Here is a 24,317-nt window from a genome sequence, read left to right as displayed (position 1 = left end):
AGCCAGCTCACATCTGTGCATGTTAAGTTTCCCGTCCAAGATACAGGCACAATAAGAAGTACGTAACCACCCCGCTTTTTTAAATGACAGACAGGACACCTAGCATTAAGAGCTCTTCCAAACCCCTAGGCTAGGCAAACTTAGGCTATTTACTGAGGTGCCTTCTGGATTTGCAACCTAACTTCACAAAATGGACAGATTTTCTGGAAATATAAACTGGTAAAAGTTGTGCAGTAGAGAGGCACAAAGCTGGTGTTAAATACTCAAGTTTCATTACTAAAAATCACTGGACATTATTAAAAATTTAGAATATGACTTTTTAAAATTATTACCTTAATCTTACACGTAAAACTACTTTCTTGCAGATTAGTAACTTAATGTTGTAAATACATTAAAAGCACTGTCTTCTAAAGCACTGTCTGTAAAAACAGACAACGGTCTGTTGGTTTTTGGAAGAGGGCAAGTTTTTATATTGCTAATATACTGAATATATTGAATGTTAAATAAATACAGTTCTTTTCAATCATGAGTACAAAGAGACTATGACTGTGTTTCCAATGAACGTAGGAAAAAAAGCAAATGTAAAAAAAATATCAAACCATGCATCTTCTTCTCCATGGTAGGGGATTAGTTTTAAATATAGACAGTTTGACTCATGTTTTAAAAATTATTTTATCAGTGGAAAATGATCCTTAAAATCCAGTTATAAAAGAGGAGAATATGTGTCTTCATTTTTTCTTCTTGCCTCAGGGCACAAGACTTTGTGACACAGGTACCAGGCTTGATCTTTAAGGGGTACTGAAAGAGATAGCACAAAAGCTTTTAACAGTTGACACCATCTCTCAATTTGCGGAAACACCTATAAAATTTAAATCAATTAAAAAGATTTTAAAAAAAAATCAAAACCAGCGTGCCAACAGAAAGTCCATGTCAATAACAATTCAGTATTTTACAAAAGTATCCTCACTGCTGATAGGTAAAACCCCCAATAAACTGCAAGTTAGTAGCTGTGGGGGTTGTACACAGGCATAAAACATCAAGAGGTTGAGAACATCTGACTCTCTGCAACATGACCACATAGGCCTCTGCCAGAAGCACAGACCAAACAGTGACAAGACTAAAATCCTCCCTAAATCCATGACCCACATGCTATGCAACTGTAGCACTGAAATATGCCTAGGTGACACCACAAACCCTGGGCTACATATCCTACTGAGAATTCTTATCCCATCACAGCACCAGCCAGGGAAAAACGGCAAGGGCTTCCATTTGCTGAAGGCACTTATTTGATTAAACATTAAAAACAACATGGATCCCCCAGGTATGATTATTTCAGTTAAGTTCACTTCACTATCACAGCAGAAAACAGAGAAAAGCTACCATTCATTTTGTATCTTCCTTCACATCATGATAAACAATTCATAAAGGAGCTCACTGTGATGCTATGCTGCTGCTGTTGCTGCTGTACCAAACTTGTCATACATGAGATTAAGCAGGTATCAAGTTAGACAAAAAGGCCCCCAAACTCCTTCTCTTATTGGCATCTCTATAATACTGACAGAGTACCTTGCACCCACCTGTTCACATAATTTCTGCCCATGATGCCCACATCAAAATTCATCATATCCCAACCACTCTGTACTCGTTTGTTTCCAGACTTCCCAGCTTGCAAGTAAGAAAACCATCAGTAATTCTTACTCAGCTACACAAAGACATACATACAGCAGACTCCGCAGCTGTATGAGACCAATATTCTTTCTGCAAAATAAGAAGCCACAGAGACACAATAAAGTCCTGTTATTATTTGCTACCCCTCTACCATCATTAGCAGCTGAGAGCCTGTGGAGAATTAGCTTTTGGAGACTGCAAGGAGAAACATGTGCAGGAAGGTCAGTACAAACAGGATGAAAACTAACATAGAGTAACGGAGGCCAAGAAAGCCTCCAATGTAGTTTCCAGGTAACAGTCCAGGATGCCACCTTTCCGGCATTTACTAATGTTCCATAAACATGATCTCAAAATGCTGCAAAGGACTTCTCAACAAACATGAATACGCTGCACCCATCAGCTAATCCCCTATCCAAACTGCCATCATCCAATAGAGTCACCTGACAAGATCATGACCTGAGATTTGCAAATGGCTTCAGGTCTCCCTGAAGCTTGTCCTTTACCACTGGCCTCTTCTACTTGCAGAATTGCACTAAAATTAATTATTCCTAACATGCATGCAGCCACTAATTACACTGTTCAATGGGCTTTAGAAAGGTGATGAGATACTACACTGGAGAGAATCATATAAAACATTCAGAACAAAATGCACAGAATATAAACTCCACGCTACCATATCATTACTTACAGAACCCATAGAATAATTCCTGCAAGTGCATGCCTTCTTCTGAAACAGTGCATACTACAAAGTCTCAGAGACAAGACAGACAAAACATTGATTTGAACCCTGTTGTGTTGTACACCTGCACATCAAACACAATCTTTGTTCCAGATTGCTCTGTTGTGCTGTTCTTCAACACCAAGATTTAGATGTTATTGTTACGTTCTATGATTTCAACTAAGTTTTGGGAAAGTAATTTATATGTTACCTGGCACTGGAATAATAAGGGTTTCCTTCCTCCTCAAACCTCCTAATGATGGGCTCCTTCAAAGCTGCTTCATCTGCCTCTGATAACTAAAAAAACAGGCAAATAAACAAATATAGGTAAGCTATTCTTTAGTGTTCTCTTCCACAACAAAGCTTTATATGCAGCATAACACTAGAAGAAACTACTTACTTAATCTCCTCAAAGTTCTTCTCCTTTTTTACACACAATTATCAATTTAGTATATTTGACAATAAAATTAAAATACCACTTTTCAAAATGTGTGGGTGGGAAAAGGACAATAAAAATATACTTAACTGAGTATAATAATAATTGGGGAGTATCATCGGAAAAATTACTGAAGCTACTGCACTGAATAAACCCCGTTCTGAGTTGCCTTTGGCAAGATTTTTTAATAAAACAAGTCTGTGCTACTCTAAAACTGAGTTTCTCTACGATCCAGAGTGGTCACTGCGGTAAATTAGAAAATGTTCAAGTTTCTAACACATTTTAGTGACATTAACTACAATTATTTTTCTCAAACATCTTTCTGGGCATCATCCTGTCCATCTTAAGGATTTGCGAAATTAAGACAAGGAGAGATGAGGGTGAATATATTCTATTCATAGAAAGCCCAAGTGAAGTGTAGAAAAAATAACTCTTGAGATAACATGTACATACTGCTTCATTATGCTGAACTACTCATGATAAATACAAGCAATTTTAAGACACCACAATAAAATCACTTCTTATGGGACCAAAACACCAATATAAACATAAACCGTGTAATTTAAAAAAAACAGCAGAAAAGAGTGTACAGAGAAACTAGAAAATATTATTAAACAAAATACCACTAATTTTCAATTAAAATGTTGAAATGAGTCAAAAACTTTTCCATACCTCTACAGACTTCTGCTGTTATAAGTTTCATACTTCTCAGTCACTGAATAACTGGTCTTTCTATAGCCAGTCACTGGCTTTCTATAAAACTGTCTACTTCAAAAATAATTGGAAAAACACTTTGTTGCCACATATTCCTCCTCATACTCCCAAATCAGAGAGGATCCCTGGCTGCTCATCTTAGGCAGAACTAATGACCTGGTGCATAAAATACAAAAAGATGATATCGGAAATACACCTCTTTTAAGCAAAGGCAAGAAGTGTCATAAATACTCTTCACATTTAGAAGACATAAACAATAACATTTCAGAAATCCTTCATGTTTGCCAATACACTACATGGCATTGGGAGAACCATAGTTCATTGGTGTCTCACTCTGCAACATCCTTTTCTACCTCATAAAGTGAGTAACTCCAGTGAAAGAGTAAATGACAATGACATTACTGCAAATGAAAGAAAGATGTACCTGTTTTCCCTCCCTTGCTTTTTGGTCCTTAGCTATTGTAGCGAGAACAGTTGCAGCTTGTTCCCCTCCCATCACTGATATGCGAGCATTTGGCCACACGTAAAGAAATCTTGGACTGAAAAAAACCATATTAAATACTAAAATAAGACATTGCTGTATTTCCTAGTAAAGAACCAATTCTCACTTAGCTAAGAATTCATTTTTATGCACGAACGTCTTACAATCTATTGGTTTTTAAAGAATTAAAATTAACATATTTCAAGGCTTGCAGCATTATGCTTGAAAATGCAAAAATTCTGCTAATTTCCTATATTCAAGCACCTTAAAAATTTATTTCTCTCTTTCTTGAGTCTCTTCATCTCACACACCCCCAGGCATTTTTCTCTTAAAAAAAAAAAAAAAAATCACCAAAAACTTCAAAAGTATCAGGGACCTTGAAAAATGAAAAAAAAATAAAAAGTATGTGATTCATGTCCAAAGGTTAAAAAAAAAAAAATCCTTACAGGTTCTGCAAACGTTACTCATAAAAACAGGCTCATTAAAGTGAATAAGGATTTTTTACACAAGCTGATACTCTTCATATAAATGCAGAATAAAGGACCAGCCCATGCTGCCTAATGATTGTTCAGGATTGTACAATTTTTCCTCCAACAGATAAATGGGAGAAAAGCATGTCAGCACATTTATTTAGATGTTAGAAGATCTCCTCCATTACCTAATTCAAGGTTAATCATGAGCCTAACAATCTCTACAGTTTGTCAGGTTGTCATTTACTTGTGACTGTATTCAGTGAGAACTGTTTTGTTTTCCAAATAGCACATCTTACCACAGAGTTTAGTTTAGTTTTCAGAACGGTACTTCAAAGTTATGTTCCCTTAACTTAGTGTTCTGTCATCATCTGAAGTAACACCTACCTATACGCTCTTCCACACATCCCATAGTTTCCAGCTCCATAAGAACCTCCAATAATCACGGTTATTTTAGGCACATTGGCACAAGCCACAGCAGTTACCATCTTGGCACCATCTTTTGCTATCCCACCAGCTTCATATTCTCTACCAACCATGAAACCTAATTACAACATGAAGAAAAGGCTCAGTAACTTTATATTATTATACCGTGCTATATGTCATACTATGTGCATTATACAGCACATGCAGAAGAAACTGAAGAATAAATCATAAGGCAAGGCCTTCACCAGCTGCTGACAGGCTGATTTCAGAATAGGCTGGAGATACAGGTAAAACAAAGCATAGAAGATGCTGTCTAAAAGTCACAGCCTTAACAGTTAACAGCAAAGCCTACAACATAGTGAAACTTCAAAATATTGATCTCATTCACCTGTAATATTCTGCAAAAACACAATCGGAATATTTCTCTGGCAACACAACTGGATAAAATGTGTACCCTGTAGAGAGAAAAGAAAAAAAAAGAAATGGAAAAAAAAAAAAAAGTAAGCCGTTAGAAGTTGGATCAGTGAAGCTACCACTACCAGCACTCTGAAGTCTGACAAATGTCCTTCCACTGAAGTCCGTGGGAGTATTTGCATCATGAATTGCCGTACTACCTCTGCTTCACCCAAAGTCAACTGCAAAACGTGCATTCACTCTGGCAGAAGAAGACGCCAAAAATGTTTGAGTCCAACGGTAAAGCCAACTCAGCCAATATGTAGTTAAACCACAGATAACTTCACAGTGTGGCACCTGACATGGAGTTTTGTAAAACTGTGTCATGGAAATTAAAACAGCCAATCAGAAAACAATATCTCCCCATTTCCTGTACAAAAGAAAATTCTTCTCTGAAATTGAGAAATGCTCTGCTCATGGCCCTGCCAATTGCTGTAACACTTTTTCCTCTTTCTCATGGCAGATAACCTCTCCCCATTTTCTAGGAAAATACTATTTTCCTCTCAAAGATACAAATAGCAGATTCCAACCTTCTGCTTCAACTAGAAATAATAAATCAATAAAGCTCCTCAGGTTATTTACGCACTGCTGGTAAGGAAAAAAAAAAGGTATGTAGGCACAGCAACTGAAAAAGAGGTCTAACCTCTTCACAATACAAAACCAGCAAAATTTATGAAAACCGAAAAGAGAGAAAAATCATAAAGCATAATCTTTAGCTAGCTTTTTCAGAGAAGCACTTCAAAAAAAAAGCATAGTGATGATCATGGAAAAAAGATGTGTCACAACTCATTGAAAAAATGCAAAACAAAAAGAAAGGAACACTGTAGATTGCGATGCTTACAGAAGCAACCTCATGGATAAAGGTCTCTCTAGAAGTGAAACTTGACCATCTCCTTTTACAGTATTGATACGCCAGAAAAAGTCAGCAGAGGAAGATACCATACATTTTTTTTTCATTGGTAGGAAAAAAGTTGCAGCACTAAATTACCAGAAAACTAGTTAAAGTATTAGAAGTACCAAAAGAGTTGTTTCAAACTTGGAAATAACTGTGTTAAATGCTAGCCAAAACCAGCATCACGTAACTGCAGTGCTACAAGTTGAAAGTATTCCTTCAGTACATGAAACTCAATTTCATCTATTATTTTATTACAGCAATAAAGCAAGTAGAATTACTTCCTTTCTCCAAATCTCTCATAAAGGCTTCCTTTGTCCTACAGATTTTCAATACTGATTTCCTCATCATTAGTTTGAGAAGCCTGCTAGAACAAAACTACCATATATAATTGCTATTACAAAATTCAACTGACAGTAGTTTCTTGAAAAAATAAAGAACTGAACCAAACAACATAGAACAAGGTAAGTAACCACTCTGTCATACCCAGAAAGTCTTTATCACCACCAATCCCTCAAGCCCGATCTGTAAAATGCTTTTAACTGTAACGCAATCACTATACTCCATCAAAGACGGCCTTTAATTCACAAAACAGCTATTTTAGACCACAGCTATTATGAGACTGCACAAGTTTTCACTCATTAGTCTAAGCCAGGAGCTGCTGCAGTGAAGTATGAAAATTAAATCTCTGGTAAGCCAATGAATTGACTACTAGAAACCAGGTCCAGTCCCTTTCATTATTTAAAAAACTTCCTCATTTCAAGACCAACTTGTCTACCAGAATTTTTGTTTTTCAATGGCAAAGAAGCTCATCATCTATTTATTTACCTTTTTTGCTGACTCTGAGAAAAGAACCCCATTGTTTCCAATAATTCCTACTGGATAACCAAATATTCTTGCAAATCCTGAAGGAGAAAGATAAATTTGTAAATTTTCACATAGATTTATTTTACCATAGTATATAAAGGTAATGCTTTCTCTTGGCAACAAAAACCGCTATTCTTTTGAAGAAAAACATTATTAAAAATATTAATGGGTGAGCCAAACAGACTTAATCCAACTATAATACCAGTGGGAACATATACGTAATAATAATAATAATATATTTCTAAATACCTGTAATTAAAGTATCCCCATACAAGGCTTTGAATTCATCAAATTTACTTCCATCTACAATTCTAGCAATGACCTTAAGAAAAAAATAGAAAAATAAAATGAAATTCCTAATTCCTCATAGTTTATAATTTGTTTAGAAAGACCATGCTAACACATAACTTAAAATAAATGTTTTCCATTTGGAGAGCACCAAGCAGCCCACCATATAAATAGTCCGAATGTCAGTCAAAACCCATTTACTTTTGAAAGTGTGATTTAACTACATGTTTATAAAAAATGGAATTTCAGTATTAAGAATATTCTAACCAAACAGTTTAAATTATACAGGAACAACATTTTCCTGATTATTTAAATTTCAAAGAAAAACTGCTACCTCTGGTTATATTAAACATTAATCAATAGATTCACATTTATAAACAGAAAAACATATAAAGCCATGAGTCACTTTCTTACAGATAAGTCTATTTTCAGCTTTGCTTAAGTTTGTGACACACAAAAATAATGAAGATCTGTTCTGAGGTTTCTCTGAGATGCAGAGGACCTACTTTATATAAACATAGATCTATTGCTAGCAAGACATTTGCCAGAAGACATTTATTTCAACTTTAAAAGAACATAAATCCAAGCTATTATAACTTTCGAGAGTGCAGTGTGAGACTCAACAGAGCGTTCATCTTTTTTTTTCCCTTAATGCAAAGCAAATCCAGTAACTTCTAACAAAGTATTTTAAGAAAGGTATACACTAAGACTCTTCCTAAAGTAAATACTTGCTTGGTAGTGAAAAAAGCTCTGAATATGGGATCTACACAAAATATGAGGAAGGATATGGTCTTGGGTGAAAGTACTGAGGCAAATAACAACACTTGACCTGCAGTAGAGTACAACAGTCTCCATATGTGGTTGGGAGAGCTCTGCAATGTTTAGGGTGCTTATACTCCACCATCTTTAAATATTGGGTCTTTACTTTTACAGGACTGACAGAAAAAGCAAGCTATCATATCACTTGGCAAGTCTACAGAATGCTTTGCCAATCCAAAGTTCCCTATTTCCTGGCGAGTTTTTTAGAATGTTATTGATCCCTAGTCCTTGCTCCTACTTCTTAGACGTATAACCAAAAAGTGCTGCATTTTCAACATGTCATTGCTATTGCAATGTATCCGCTGAACAAAAATGTAAAGAATATATTAAAAGATTTTATGAAATTTAAATATTCACTATATATCCCAAATCAGATTTCTGTAGACAAACTATGATTATATAAAGGATGATTTCGTGCAAGAAACCTGTGTGCATGCATGTATGGGCATGTGGATCTTGCACTTAAATTCATACCTCTTTGACATCAAAGTTTCTTTTTAGCTGGTCGCCAACTATTCCATATATTTCATCAGCAGGAAATAAAGGCTCTTCTGACGGTTCTATAGTCACCTGTAGCAATTTAACAAAACAGTGTACACAACAAAGGAATTATTAGTCCACATTGTGACTTAAAAAAACAAACAACAATTTATTTACCAACTGCTTTGAGTACATCAAAATGCTTGTACTGGCTTGTCCTCATTTTGCAAAAAGGTTAAGTTCCTTAAACTGACGGTTGACAACATTTTCTCACTTACTGTTACCTTTGTTTTTACTCCTGTGTATACCTCCAAACATGCTCCACTTCTTCCATGTTATCAAAAATTAAGCATGTCTTCCCATTTGCTTACTTTCCCTATGCTCTATTAGGCAGTTAGTATTATGACAAAACAATGAAGATTTTTTCCATGCAACTGAATACAACATCTTGCCTTCCTTCAGCTGCTGAGCTTTAACATGCTCTCATGTCTCCTGCCAAAAGAAGTTAGGGCACTTCCTCCCTCATATGCTATCCATCCTGTTTTCTACAAGGGATTTTTAAATCAACACAATACAATCACATGATTTAGGTCTATCCCCTCAGTTTTATACCTCTCATTAATAATCATAGAAAATGTGTATTCAAAAAGATGCTTTAGAATGTATCTAATTCTAAGTCCATGGGAATGATTATGTGGACTTAAAATTAAATTAAACACCTTGCAAGACTGGGTTAATCTTACAGTACAGTTCTGCAATTCTGAAGCACTGTTCTAGTTGCTTCATTCTTGCATGTAATACCAGTGATTTTATTAGGAATAATGCAGTAGGAATGTAATTGCAGAACTCAAACATTAGAGAAATCTTTAAGGACAAAAATCATAGCTTCCATTTTCAAAGTGTCTAAGTCAGAGACAAAAAATGTGTTGTACAAATCAGGCAAAGAAAAACATTCCTAATTTAAACAGTGCAGTGTTTTCAAATTCTATACACTTACATCTACTTTCTTTCGGAGATTTAAACTTCTTACAGCCTTCCTTGCTAGATGAAGTGCATGACTGTCATCCAAAGCATAATGATCTGTTACACCAGATTTTCTGTATAAAAATAACAATAGCAATAGGATAACTTAAAAAAAATAATTTGACAATGAAAGTGTGAGGTTTTAAAACTTTAAAGACTTTAAAAGTTTTATATTTATCTTTAAAAGATAGATGCTTCAATACAGCTCTTCATGTTTTGTAATGAAATTACTTTCAAAATCAAACCCATGCCATGAACCTTTCTTTGAAACCGTACATTCAAGTTATCAGACATGACATAAAATAGCAACTCCACAAAGTAAAAACATCTAAAGGACAATATAAAAGATGACACACATTTTTCAAATGGAAATGAAAATTCATCTGAAATTATAAGGAAAAAGTATCTATACAAAAACGTTATGAACTGCTCTTAAAAATAATTATTTATTTCAGTAATCTGAAGTAAAAATTAAGCATTTATAGTACAGTAATAACTTATTGTACAGTAACACCTAACTTTGTTTACTATTCTTTGCATTTTAGAACTAGAAAGTGCATAGTAATCTTTGTTTCAATAACAAGTATTCTCTTACAAAAAACAGAAGTTATTTTGATCTTGTTTGTAGTAAGTTCTAATTGACAGTAAGAAAGCTACAAATCTGCAAAATGTATTACTTTTCTCAATGTGTATTATTCTATTAACATTCAGCATTAAACAGTATAGAAAAGTCTTCCATATTACGTATGGTGCTGCAGTAGATTAGACATGTATTTTAAAGTAGTAAATGAAGGAAACAAGATTCTAACTAGAGTAACATAAGGTAACTATGCTACTCTAACAATAAAATAATTCCACAGCACCAGATAAGGACACAGAAAATCTTAATTTTCAAAATCTTAATATAGTTTAAAAAAGATCTCAATAGCAAATAAATCAAGAAGGGGGAAGGGGGAAGACACCGTACTGAAGTCTAAAGGACATAATAAACTCTAGCAAGGTATTTGTTCAAACCTGCAGTGAAGATCTGCCCCTCCAAGATCCTCTGATGATACCTCTTCACCTGTTGCTGCTTTAACCTACCACAATAAAAGGAAAATGAGCTTTATTCTAGGATTAATATGTATTTTTAGTGAGAAAAATTCTTTACTTACTGTTGTATTTATTACTGTGTCCATTATTAGTGCGAGTATACTTACACAGCCTTTAGATTTATAAATATACATTCTCACAAAACTTTTTTTAGCAGTTAACAAGCAATTTCCAATGTGATACTTTCCTGCATTGTTTCAAACAATACCTCAGCATTCTTCCACTTCACTTTCTTAACACAAACTCTCCTTCTGTGAATTTTAGCTTACTTATTTAAATATTAACCATAAAACAATCATTAACACAATAATTTACTAAGCATAAACTGTTTGGATCAAGTATGATGTCTTCATAAAAATACCTGGAATGCACAATCTAAATCCTAGATCTGTCAAATCTTAGACCTGACAGGTTAATTTGAGAGTGAGTGAACTCCTTCTTAAAATAACGCAGTATCATTTACTGCTTTATGGTAAAAAACCGAACTATTGTGTATTTCCACTCTACTGTAACTGTTTCGAAAAGGATTCCTTGCAAGCTGGTGAAACCATTATTCATCACGCAGAAAGTACAAAGGTAGCATTAGAGACAAGGGAAGAGAAAACTATCATCACTTCCAAAACAGCTTTCAGTTTCCAAATCTTGTGCCTAAAACCAAAGCACCCTAAATATATAAATAAATATCTACACACACACACTCCTCCAAACTGTTAAGATTGTGAAGTATAGGTATTTCTTCACTAGGAGGATTTTTGCCTTTAAATTTTAATGGCTACGCGTGTAATACAAAGGTGTGGCATTCCGATACTAATTAATGAAAAGCTTCTGTCAAAGACATAATTAACTTGAATCTTCATTAAATAACAAACGTAAGAACATATTTTTAAGAGAAATTAGGAAAAAATTCTTCATCAAAAGGGTTGTCAAGCACTGCAACAGGCTGCCCAGGGAAGTGGTTGAGTCACCCCCCTGGAGACATGTACACTTAGCGCTTAGGGACATGGTTTAGTGGTGAACTTGGCAGTGTTAAGTTTACAGTTGGACTCGATGATCTTAGGGGTATATTCCAACCTAAATGATTCTATAATTTTATGAAATACTTCTATACATCTCTCTTTAAGCATCTGGCACTGTATGCAGTTATAACATATTGTGATTCTGTGACTACTGCAGAACTCTGAACAAATCTGAACAGAGCGCTGATTTCTATTAGCACAGAAATCTAGACACTAATTTTAATAAACTTTACAAAAATTGCTTTTTTCCTCTTCTACAGAGGTGAAGCCTTCCTTCTCCATATCAAAGAATCAGAGTTGTGGGGCCTGTCAGCCACCCTGGGAGATTGTCTAGTTTAACTGCCCTGCTTCGCTGCAGGGTCAATCAGAGGAGGTTCCTCCTGACCACGTAACAGTCAAGTTTTGAGTATCTCCAAGGCTGGAGACTCCACAACCTCTCTGGACAACTTGGTTTGGCATGACCACCCTTACAGTAAAAAGGTGTTTGCTTACATCTAAATAGAACTTCCTGTATTATAGTTTGTGCCCCGTACCCTCCTGACCTGTCACTGGGCACCAATGAGAAGTCTAGCTCTACTATCTTTACTCCCCCCTGCAAGGTATTCATACATATGGATAGATTTCCCCTGAGCCATGTCTTCACCAGACTGAGAAGTCCCAGCTCTCTCGGCCTCTCCTCATATCACAGATGCCCCAGTCCCTTCATCATCTTCACGGACCTTCAGTGTCACTTGATTATGTTCAAGTCTGTCTTGGTCCGGAGAATCCAGAGATGGACCTAGCACCCCAAATATGTCTTACAAGCCCTGAGCAGATGGGAAGGTCACTACTGTTGACTTGCTGGAAACACTCTCCCTAATCCCTGCCCAGGATGTTGCTGGCTGCCTTTGCTGCAAGGGCACATTGCTGGCTCATGTTCAATTTGGTGTCCACCGGGACCCGCAGTGAGTTTTCTGCCAAGAATCTTCCCAACTGGTTGTTCACCAGCCTATTTTGGTGCCCATGATTATTCCTTCCAAGGAGCACCTGCCTGCTCTGTTTAACTTCAAAAGGTTCCATTCAGCCCCTTTCTCCAGCCTGTTGAGGTCCCTCTGAAAGGCACCACAATCATCTGCTCAATGAACCACTCCTCGCAAGTTTTTATCATCTGCAAGTTTGCTGATGGTGAACTTTGGACCACTGTCCAGGTCATCAATGATGATGTTAAACAGTATTGGTCCCACTACTGACCTCTGGGGTACACACTAGTGATTGACCTCCAGCTTGAGCCCAGCAGTTTAGCCAGTTCCCAGACTACCTCACAGCCCATTTAGTCAGTCCGTACTTCATCAGTATGTTGAGGATGTTATGGAAGACATGTCAAAAGCCTTGTCAAAGTCAACATAAACATGCATCGCTCTCTCTGCGTCCCCTGAGCCAGTCATCTCAGCATAGAGGGCCATCAGTTTGGTCAGGCCTGATCTCCCCATTGTAAATCTGTGCCGACTACTCATGGTCACCTTTTTGTCTGTAGTATTTTTGGAAATAGCTAGAATTATTTGCTCCATCAGCTTCCCAGGTACTGTGGTGCAACAGAGCATTCTACAAACTGTTGTTTAAATAGTAGTAACTTTCTTAAAGTTCATTAAATTCTAACAGACTGCAAATAGAGTCTTGACAAGATATGTGAGCATTTTCAAAGAAACACCTGTTCAAGCCACTTCAGCTAGCAATCATCAGGGAAAATGAACATAAACTTTAGATAAAATGTGCATTTCCCACAACGAATCACGCTGAAATGTAGAAGAGTCCCCAGCACATAAATATATGCAAATTTGACAAACTTATCCCTTTTTACCAGACTTTCCTTCACTGCTGAGCACAGAAAGTAGAAAATTTTCCCCAGGAAGAGAGAATCAAAAGTTTCTGGAATGGGATGGAGAAGTCTATAGGTCAACAAGAAATCCTGAGATACCAAACAGTATTGCCAAAGGTGAGGATATAGATTCCTCAGCTTGCAGGAGTGCAGAAGAATGGCCCTAGATCGTTACTACTCCTGCGACTTTTCCTCTTACTATGCAGATCCTTCTGTTCATGAAGTCATCACTACTCACCTTTCTAAAACAAAGGCTAAGGAAACTTGCACTTTAGTCTTCAGACTGTACCTGCAATTAACTTTTTTTTAGTATACACATCCCATCACTACTTATAACTAACATCAGGTATTTTCTTTCACTTCCTTAGGATGTTTTGTTTTAGGCAGGTGAGGGATAAAATCCAATCCAATTTTCTTCATACAGGAAAGACATTTTGGGGAACAGAGCATACACAATAATGCCTACAATATCTGCTACAACATGGAATGGAAGTTTCTATGGGAGTCTGAAGTAATTTTGATGCTTAGAGAAACGCAAGCAAAGTATTTTCAGTGAGAATATGAAAAGCTCTACCAAACTGAAAAGCTGACAGGTAGTGATATTAAAGTTTGATCTATACGCACAACAATAAGGATCATTACATCTGCAGGTTGCTAAGGAACAAATTAAATTGGAGGATAGTTGCGAAATCTTCCTCTGGAAGTGGTAAAAAGTTTTCATCCTTTCTAACTTAACATCCTTGCAGTCACTGACTTGCCTAGCCAAGTCTTCCCTTCAGACTTGACTCAGCCCACCACTTTTTCGGCTGCTTATCCTGGCAAAAGTCTCCTAAACTACGTCTCAGTGATATACATGTATGACATAAATTCCCTTGTGATGTTTACCATCCTCTTAGAACAAGAGAGTCTGGTTCCCTTTTTTTCAGCTTCCTGGGTAATACTGAATATTAGCTGTCTTATTTTTACCTGCTTAATGCTGGAACTCGAAAGAAACTGGCTTTAAGTAAACTCTCTCAGTGCACCCAAGGGGTTTCCCAAGGTCCAATGAACCTCTTCTGCTCTAACATAGCTCCAAGCAGAATCACTCAAGGTGCAGAGCATTCCCCAGCACTCTGGCCGCTGGAAATGCCATGTCAGAAGAGCTGAGTTTGCTCAGGGCTTTCTGATTTACTAGCAGAGCTTCTGCAACAAATTACACTGAAATTGAGCAAGCCCCAGAGGCAGTACTGCCACTTTATATGCCACTGGCTCTAAGGTAATGAACTGTGCTGGACCTAGAAAGGTTTTGTATTTGGACGGCTCAGGTGTTCCTGCAACTAGGACTGTTATTTGTAACACAATAACCACGCTAATAAGTGTCTGATGTAAAAGTTCATTTCTTTCATCGTACTCATTTCCTTATCTCAGTAAAAAGATGTATGAATCACCCAATGTTAGTCATTCAACTGGTATTACTATCAACTAATATCTTCATTCATATTTATGCCACTTTTCACCAAGAAACTCCTAATACCTAAATTACAGTGACAAATTTACAGAAAATTGCCTAATTTTGAGGGAGGATTTGCCTTTGTTTATCTATACACAACAAGCTGAAAAAGACTAATACAAAATAAAAGGAACAGAGACCTAGGTAAGACGTTTGAAACAATTACTGCCAAAGAAATTTCAACAGACAAAGAACTCCTAGAACTCTAAATTTTAATACGCAGAAAATAAATGAGCACTAAATGACATAGTTGCTATTAATTACTTCATCTGCTTTTCCTGATTACTTGTCATCTCAGAAAGCCTCCACTGAAATAATAAAATACTTCAAGCTAAATGCATTATTTTATTATGGCGAACACCAAAGTATCCTTGTACTTATAGGTGTGCGTCCTCTGCCGCTGCTTTAGATATGCCAGTTACATTCTGAATGTTCTGGAACAGCAATTAGCATTTACCAGCCATCGAAAAGTATGTCTGCATAAATGGTAAGAATTTTTTATTTTTTTTTTAAGCTGCACAAGAATTTAAAATCCATCTATACATTGAACTTTGGAAGAAAAGAAGGGTATAAAATGCTAAATCCGCTTCTAGCATCAAGATGACACGGTGGGGAAAAGAACACCCTAAAGCAAAAGAATGAAATGCAAAAACATGCTGTGGAAACAAGAGCAGTGCTATACAAGTAAACAATAAATGACATCATGGGGTAAGTTATTGATGCTTTTAAGGAAATAAACACACTCATGCCTTAGGAACTGGTCAACAACAAAAATCTGTCAGTGGTTGTCTTCCCACTGTTTCTAGGACCTGCTACATTTTCGGAGTATCTTAAGTGGTTGAAAGAAGTCATTTGCAGTGATTTCCCTCCTCCGTTACTACAGAAATTAAGTGGAGCAGTATCTTCATTAACAATGCTGGTACAAATTGATTTCTCCATTTAAGCCTGCTCAAGTTGAAAGGACTTTTCTGAGACATTTGATTTACACTTGGTTTTGTCACAGGAAGCATGCCTAAAAGCTCCCAAAAGACTATAACCAAAACAGAGCAAACGTGCTGCCTCATAACAGTTTGTTCAATGAGGCAAATATTTGACTATTTCAAAAAAGCAAGTTTATCCAGTCAGAATTCATTGAGACTAGAATAGTTGTGCTAGGTGCTGCCCTGTTAGCTCTAGCACTAACGTAACATTTACTACTGGAAATTCCTTTCTTCTTACGAAGCTTGTGTCAAGTAAAGTAATCTTTGTCACCAGAGATTATCATTTGTATTGGTATAAAACTGAGCCTACACTACAACATACACTGATATAGCTCTTTTTTAAAAAAAAAAAAAAAAATCCCACTCAAGCACTCCCTTTTCTGTTGGAGCCAAGCTACTGTGATTTTAAAGCTGTCTTATGCTGCAATATTTTGCACAGTCACAAATTCCATTATGAGTTCCACAATAACGCAAGTTTTAATTCACAGGAGCTTTTCATGTCAGTTTCCTTAGAAAAAATTTCCTTGCTAAGAAAGTAAGGAAATGATGACAAACTCCCTTGTAAGTGCATCTCTCTTGTCTGTAAACTGACATAAAATATAGCAGATCAGTCCTACTTCTGAAGTTCTCTGATCTTGACTCTGAGATATAGTATACATGCTTGTAATTTTCTTTTCCATTTCACGTCAAACCTAGAGACTACATAATTGAATATATGAAGCATTTTTTAATTTAAAATGTGCATGGCAATCTAAAAGCAGTACTATATAAACACCTTAATAAAGTCTGACATATATGCACCTCTAACAGACAGAAAAAGATGTAATTTAGGATATAAACATTCAGATACACTTAAAAAATGAAAACTAATCTACAGAATATCTGGAAATACCTCATCAAGAAAGGTCTCAATAGTTTAAGCTGTACAATTGTCAGCAGCACAATTTTTTTGGGGGCTATGTTACTAGAAACTTCAATATCCTTACCAGTGGTGGCCCTCCCAAGAATATTGTTCCCTGTTTGCGAACAATAATACTTTCATCAGCCATTGCAGGTACGTACGCTCCTCCTGCTGTACAGGATCCCATTACTACTGCTATCTATAGGGAAAAGAAAAACCACATGTTAATGAATTGTCCAAATCTTAAAAATAGCAAATGCACGTGCTACTATTATATATTATACTGATTTTAATATAGGTTCTGGGACAGCACTGCAAGATTATTTTTGCCTGACAGAGAAAATTTTTTATTTATGTTTTAGTTTTTCTTCAAAAAAATAGGGAATCTCTCTAGTTTTCAACAGTCTCTTAAACTGTGATCTTCAGGATCATAGGACGTGCACAGGACCCTGCACGAAAATTCATATATACGGTACCATGAGCTACATAGGTGAAATGTTTGAAGAGGCGCACGTTCTGCCATTAAATTAATTTTTACCCATGAATGGAAAAAATCTGAAACCTAGAGGTTGCTCCTGGTATTTACCCTTAAGTCAGAGTTATTGCTTATTGGCATAATTTCACCCTTGTATTAATCCTTTGACGATAATTCCTCACATCTACTAGTATGTAACCTCAGTTTTTCAATGGATCAACTAATTAACTTTGCCCCTTCAAGGTGTGCTGAGTATCTCGTTATAGGCTTTAGCATGAATAATCTCTGCCTCACTGTTTTGCCTAATTTTGAGATGAACATCTACCCAATGAAAATATTCTATCAGTAATATTTTGGTGACACTTTTACAGAACTGACTTGACCCCAGATATGATCAATACTGTAGCAGTATATGTTCCTGAAAGTGAAGTTTCTCACTTAACTTCTCCTCCAGGGGAGCTCTTCCAAAGACCCTTTCAAAACAGCTTGTAATGCAGAAGAAATGGAATACTCATATAAAAAAGGCAGCCAAGAAGAAACACTTTCTTTCACAATTACAAAAAAAGATCCGCACAAAATAATTTATTTTGTGTTATATTTGTTGGGAAATATTTCTAAAGCTACATCGAGTAGTGTTCTGTGTTAAATGATCATTTCATGTTTTCTCTTAATAGAAAACAGCACACAGAAGTAAAACTTTCAAATCACATTACCTGTATCTAAAGCAGGAGTAGATGAACTACGCCAACCTGCTATCATCAAATCAAACAGCTTTTTCAGCAAACAGTTTTCAGTTTCTTAAACTATATTCAGAGTCACATGATTAATCTGCAGCATTTCTGTTGTGCATTTAATAAAATACCTCCTGGTAAATACAAAGATAACATAAGCCTCTAGAAATGGGAGAAACTTGCAGAAAAAGTTCATTTGATTTTTTTCCCCACGATTTGTGGGGTTTTCCTACTCTTAATTTTACCATGCTTATTCTGAAAAATGTGCCTGCATTTAAACTTTAACTTGGGTGTTACTTTTTCCAATACATAGATTGGAATATGTATATACTGGAAAAACCAAAATTTACCTGTCAAATAGTACAACCTAAAATTCCCAACTAATGTCCTACTTCCTGACTCGATTCTTTGAATAACTGCATAGGAAATTACTCACAGTGCAATAAAACTCAACATTTCTGAATGCACATACAGTATTTCATACCCACTGATCAGCTCTCCATTGTATCCATGCAGCATATGAGTGTGAAAGAGCTTAGGAAACGACTAATTAGAAGCTAATCACAGCTTTCTGATTCACAGCCATACAGACATCAACGCAATTTAAAGCTGCAGTAGGAGTATAATAAATTAGTCACAGGTAAAAGTGGAGGGGGAAATTAAAAGCAACATAGGCAACTGGAGAAAAAAAAAAGGCAAACAAAAAAGCAAACACTTTAAGGGCAAAATTGAGAAGGGCTGATGAGCTGCTGAAACAGACCTTCAGGCTGGCCATAACACAGAATAGCAGGTAAAAAACTAGCAGCACCCAGACTCCCATTTCAGAAAAATTAACCAGAATGGAAATCAGAGGAAGCATAATTTCCTAACACCATTTCCTAATGAAACACCCTCTCAAACAGAGAACATGATTCTTGCTACCACAGTCTGTTAGCACAGATTTACAGATGTTAATAGTGCCTTTTTGAAATGACACAAAGGATAGAAACACCTCCCAAACAAAGTACACCTGTATTAAAACCTTTAAATGAAGGAAGTACTTCAGTAAATGTTTTTCCCAGTCTACCATAAATATTTTAAGAAAGCTAAACTTTCACCAGTGTCATACCAAGCAAAATGTGTTTTATTAAAAGGAAAAATCTTTCCTACACTTAGTTTTTATTGTATAGGAGTACAATGCTACTCTTAAGACTATATGGTAATAGAAATTAAAAAAAAAAAATCAACTTTATAAGGAACTTTACAAATACATTCAAGTTGTTTCAAGATATTCAGGAAAACACCTGCATGACTTCAGAGACAGGCATATCTAGAAACGTCCTGCCTAATGACAGTAATTTCAGCCTTGCAAACTGAGTTTACATATTCATCATTACATAACATCTAAAAATCACTACTCCCATACCAGATAATGATTGGAGGCTCTAGGAAAAATAAGGTTTACCAAAACTTCTCCTAAAAAGATAATTCAGCAAAACAGCCCAGTGACTGTCTCCTTTGACACTTGCTGTTCAACAAAAATGCTGGAACCAATTTTATTCACACATGTCCTGGTTCCGGCAGGGATAGGGTTAATTTTCCCTGGTATTCCATGCCATGTGAGCCATGCCCGCCCTGAGCTGCCGGGGGAGGGGGCAGGAAGTCGCCGCTCGGAGCGGGCTGGGGCGTCCCGGGTCCCGTCGGGGAGCGGCGGTTCCGTAATCGTGTTTGTATATGCCTCTGTCCGTGTTATTGTTGTTGTTTGCCTGTTCCCTTTGCTGTCCTGTTAAACTGCCTTTGTCCCAACCCAAGAGTCTTGCCTTTTCTTCTGATTCTTCCTGTATCGGGAAGGCCCGAGCGAGCGGCACGTGGCTCTTTGTTGCCGGCTGAGGCCAAACCACGACAACACATATAAATCTAAAGTACAACCTAGACCTATCAGTGACTCCACTGGATGGCCAGCTTATGAACAGTCTTTTTTCCTAAACATTTTTGTTCTAACTAAACAGTGATTTTCCTCTGGAGACCTAGCTAATCACTACAATTGCTCCACTTCTATGTTGGAAAGAACTGCAGAAGTTAAACTATGGCAGACTTTCTAAAAGGATTTAGTGTGTTGTTGGAATCTTCAGCCTTGGATTTCTCTAGAGGCCGTGGATTTCAGGATTCTTTGGTATTGAAAAGATGGTTGAAGATTTGAAGCCTGACTTGCTTCCAAAATGTGCCAAAAAGGTATCAAGGTAACAAATGTTTCCTCAGAAATCATGCAAAGCCAATGTCTGCCATGTAAGTAGGAGTCACGTGGAATACTGTATCCTTGACCAGTGCATCTGCTGCACAGTGGAAGGAAGTATTAGCTTCCGCATCCTCCCTTTGGACTAGGAGATTCAAACAAGCACAGCTTCTCACAGAGAATAAATAGCACTGGTTTCAGCCCAACCATGCCTCTCAATGACAGATGTTGGTAAGAATGAAGAAAATAAACTATTTCCACTTTACATTAATGATGAGTTCAACAGTCAAGTATGTCAAAACAATACAGTGATGAAATACTTCCATGACAGTACTTAGATGAAACAGCAAGTAAGCTAAACACTTACTCTGCTTGAGGTTCCAACACCTACTTCCAAGCCTACTGTTCAAACCAATTTTTCTTCTCAGGTAGAATATCCTGAAAATTTCCTTCACCTTCTTTCATCCAGCCAATTTAAAGTGATAGGCATTGAACTGACAACTACACCCAGGAGCAGGGTCTTGAAATTAAGATAATTCAGTGAAAATCACCAGCCCAGAAGTCAAAAAAATTAAAACATTAGTAACTACCAGCAAAGCAATAGAAAAGAGAATAATGTATACCATTATGCTATTTTTTTATATATATATATATATATATCAATCACCAGCTGACATATTGAGTAGTGCAGTCAGGCTCCCTGACCTCAAAAAATATATAACAAGACCTGGGAAAAGTTTACAGAAGATAAAGTAGGACCATCAAAGATATGGAACACTTTCTGTAGGAAGAACAGCTAAGTAAGTTTGAATTCTTTGGCCTGCCAAGGGTAGAAAGCGACAGACATAGCAGAGGGCTATGTAACCATACGAAGAGGCTGGGAGCTGACTGACTAGACAGCAATTCTGCAAGAATGACCTGGTTGTCTGCTTTCCCGGAACGTTCCTTTATTTGGAGGTTATCTTCATAGACCATGGATGACTCTGCGCTCACTGGGAGGCTCTCACAGGTCCCTGCTGACAATTCCCTTAGCAAGCCCAAGACTACTCTCCTGAAGACCAGGGTCTTTATCCTGCTACCTGCCTTGCTCACCTCTATTGAGACCTTATACTCTGCCTTCCACTTTCACTGCAGCCAAAGCCGCCATCAGCAGTCACGTGCTCATTCTTCATGAGTAACAGATCCAGAAGTGCACCTCCCCTAGCACGCCACCTGCGTCAAAAAACTGACCCCAACGCACTCCCGAAACACAAAACCACTTCTAAATCCAGGAACTGTGACTAACAGTAATTCTATGCATCATTAATGCATTAGAAAATAACCTCACTGTCAGGGCACTTTTACCATACAGAACATCAATGTACAAAATGGATATATAAATATACGCATACACCTGTTAATAGAAAGCACGTCTCATTTACTAGCCATCATCAAGTGGGTCCTCACATTTACAACACTGATGCAGAATAATCAACTGTTCCAAGAGATTTCCTAGCACTTCCTCACGTGGCCCTACATACTATGTTGTCAAGTCCCTTCTTCTCCCACTCCAAGACAGGAGCAGGTAGGTCATGTTATTAACACTAGGGCCAAGAAATAAGACAGCTTCTTCTAAACTATAATGGCTTTTTGTGGACAGTTAACTGTGTTTACAGTGCCTCCAACTCCCAGACTGGGCCATCGGGTCAACACAACCCACTGCTGTCAAAAACAAAGCATAGGTACAAGCCTCGAAGCCAGATAAAGGCAGAAAACAAAAAAAACCTAATTAGTACATTTCATTCTTAAGTAAAAGGAAATTACCTGTGGAATTCCTTGTGAGGACATGACTGCTTGATTGTAGAAAATACGGCCAAAATGATCTCGATCTGGAAATACTTCTGCTTGCCGAGGCAAATTTGCTCCTCCTGAATCAACTGGAGTGAATGAAAATGTATTAACATGTCTTTGAACTTGTTAATATACTTAACTGTGAAGTTGTGATATACTTAAGTTGTTGGTAAAGTATCTGCACATTACTTAAAATATACAGCAACTGCTATCACTAACACTATATGTATTTCCATGACTTTAGGTATATTAGGATATTCTTCTGGAAAAAAAAATGTGAAAATTTGAAATTTGAAAATGTCCATGCTGCCCTCCTGTGAAGCAGGGTTTTGATTCTTTCCCCTGCCCTTGCAGAACCGCTCTCCCAAAACAGCATCAACTCCAGCAACTAGACAAACTCCAACCTGGTGTGGTGAAATGAGCCATCCCTGAACACAAGAGAAAATGTCCACTGACTCGGTGAGAAAGGGCCCCAGGTATCCACATCAAAATTAACACCTAGGCGGCTATCACTGAGGGAAAAGGCAGTTCAAATGGCATGAAAATTACATCAGCAAAGTGCTGACTGACTACAAAACACTCCCTCTTGATCACACAACTGAAATGAACTGAAACAAGCCCAGGTACAGAAGTTGCAAAGGTAAAATAACTCACCAGGTTTGAGTGATGAGCAGTGTATATACAGGGAGTATACTTCTCAAAGGTTGAATAAAAAATTAAACTTTTGTTTCAAAGGCATATCTATGTCCCACAGTTCCTCATTCCGTAAGATCTTAAAACAGTAGAATCACATGCAATTGCTCACTGATAACTTACTAAAAAAATAAGCGTTGTCTGAGCAGATAGAATTTGCTGATAATTCAGACTAAAAAAATCATACAGTTGTTTTGCAAACAACAAAGCTAAGTTTCTTCTGTTTATTATAACTAAGATAAAACCTAGCCATTCCCTTGCCTCCAAGACTCCTTCCATTGCAGTATGACAATCCCACAAAGTCCTCACCACACCATCCCTGTGTTCACTCCACCAATACTTTCAAGTTCACATTTCTCCTAATCCTTCTCTTGGTATTCTTTGCATGTTTGGCCTGCCAGCAGGGCAAGAAATTACAAATGCTTATGCTGGCCAGGACCTACAATTATGTTAACTATTTAACTAGCACAACCATCCTGACCCGCAAACCAACTAATGCCTCTCAGCTGCTATGTAAGCTGCCAAGCAGAACAAACGAGGACTAACCCACCCTATTTTTTAAATGGAGACAGTAGAAGGGTCTTTCTCCTCTGATGCTAACTTAAACAAAATCCACAGGAATACACACTCTCTTAAATCCCTCTGTCAAAACTGGCTGAAATTTGTTAATGGATTCAAAAGTTATTAGATTGGGAATTGAGGCTAAAAGGTAGACACTGGCAGAAAGCTCTTGTATGTTTACAAAATCAGGCTAAGAAAATACTACCTCTAATGTACTAAAGACATTTGGCTGTCTGATCTTAATCTTTAATAAAAGTATACATAAGTAAAACTCACATGAAGATCTCACAAAATACTGATTTAATAGACTAAACTCAAAATGCAAAATAATACACAAAGAAATTTCTGCTTCAGTAAAATTCATCACAAATTGTAAAAATCTATTGATCCAAACTATTATTGACACTTTTGGCACTGATACTTTTTTTATTTCTTTGGTATGGTCTCTCATACAGCTACATACTCCACCAAAAGGCAAAGGAACTTTTTTTTTTTTGTTTTAAACTGTAATTTGAATTAAGACTGGTTGAGACTATAGGATGGATTGCTCAAGCATGACAGAAGGGAAAGCAATAAGAAAGAAGTGATACAATGGCACAGTTGTATCTGTTTCTTATGAACTGAGCCCTACAGCACTGCAGAAGATGGTGCTGAGAAGCTATAGGTACCCTCTAGGTTAAGAATTGCCACCAATCTGTAGATCTAACACAGTATTGATGAAAATTCATTTGAATATGTGTGTCTAAA

The 24,317-nt window shown here is 36.9% G+C and overlaps 1 protein-coding gene across 1 annotated transcript in view; it reads right to left on the bottom strand.

Moving 5' to 3' along the window:
* MCCC2 (methylcrotonyl-CoA carboxylase subunit 2) overlaps window positions 1-24,317 on the bottom strand; it is a 39,327-nt gene that overhangs the window by 6,185 nt on the left and 8,825 nt on the right. Inside the window, exons 6-16 of the mRNA XM_074569179.1 lie at window positions 22,290-22,402; window positions 17,154-17,267; window positions 10,750-10,814; window positions 9,710-9,809; window positions 8,707-8,802; window positions 7,375-7,447; window positions 7,087-7,163; window positions 5,302-5,368; window positions 4,875-5,031; window positions 3,961-4,075; window positions 2,598-2,683 (exon numbers count right to left, since the gene is read on the bottom strand). Coding sequence (XP_074425280.1) covers window positions 2,598-2,683; window positions 3,961-4,075; window positions 4,875-5,031; window positions 5,302-5,368; window positions 7,087-7,163; window positions 7,375-7,447; window positions 8,707-8,802; window positions 9,710-9,809; window positions 10,750-10,814; window positions 17,154-17,267; window positions 22,290-22,402 — 1,063 coding nt within the window. The remainder of the gene's footprint in view (window positions 1-2,597; window positions 2,684-3,960; window positions 4,076-4,874; window positions 5,032-5,301; window positions 5,369-7,086; window positions 7,164-7,374; window positions 7,448-8,706; window positions 8,803-9,709; window positions 9,810-10,749; window positions 10,815-17,153; window positions 17,268-22,289; window positions 22,403-24,317) is intronic.

This window comes from Larus michahellis, chromosome Z (assembly GCF_964199755.1).
Source record: "Larus michahellis chromosome Z, bLarMic1.1, whole genome shotgun sequence".
In the NCBI taxonomy this organism is placed as follows: domain Eukaryota; kingdom Metazoa; phylum Chordata; class Aves; order Charadriiformes; family Laridae; genus Larus; species Larus michahellis.
Note: the sequence above shows the minus strand (reverse complement) of the source record. Positions and strands in the feature narration are given on the sequence as shown.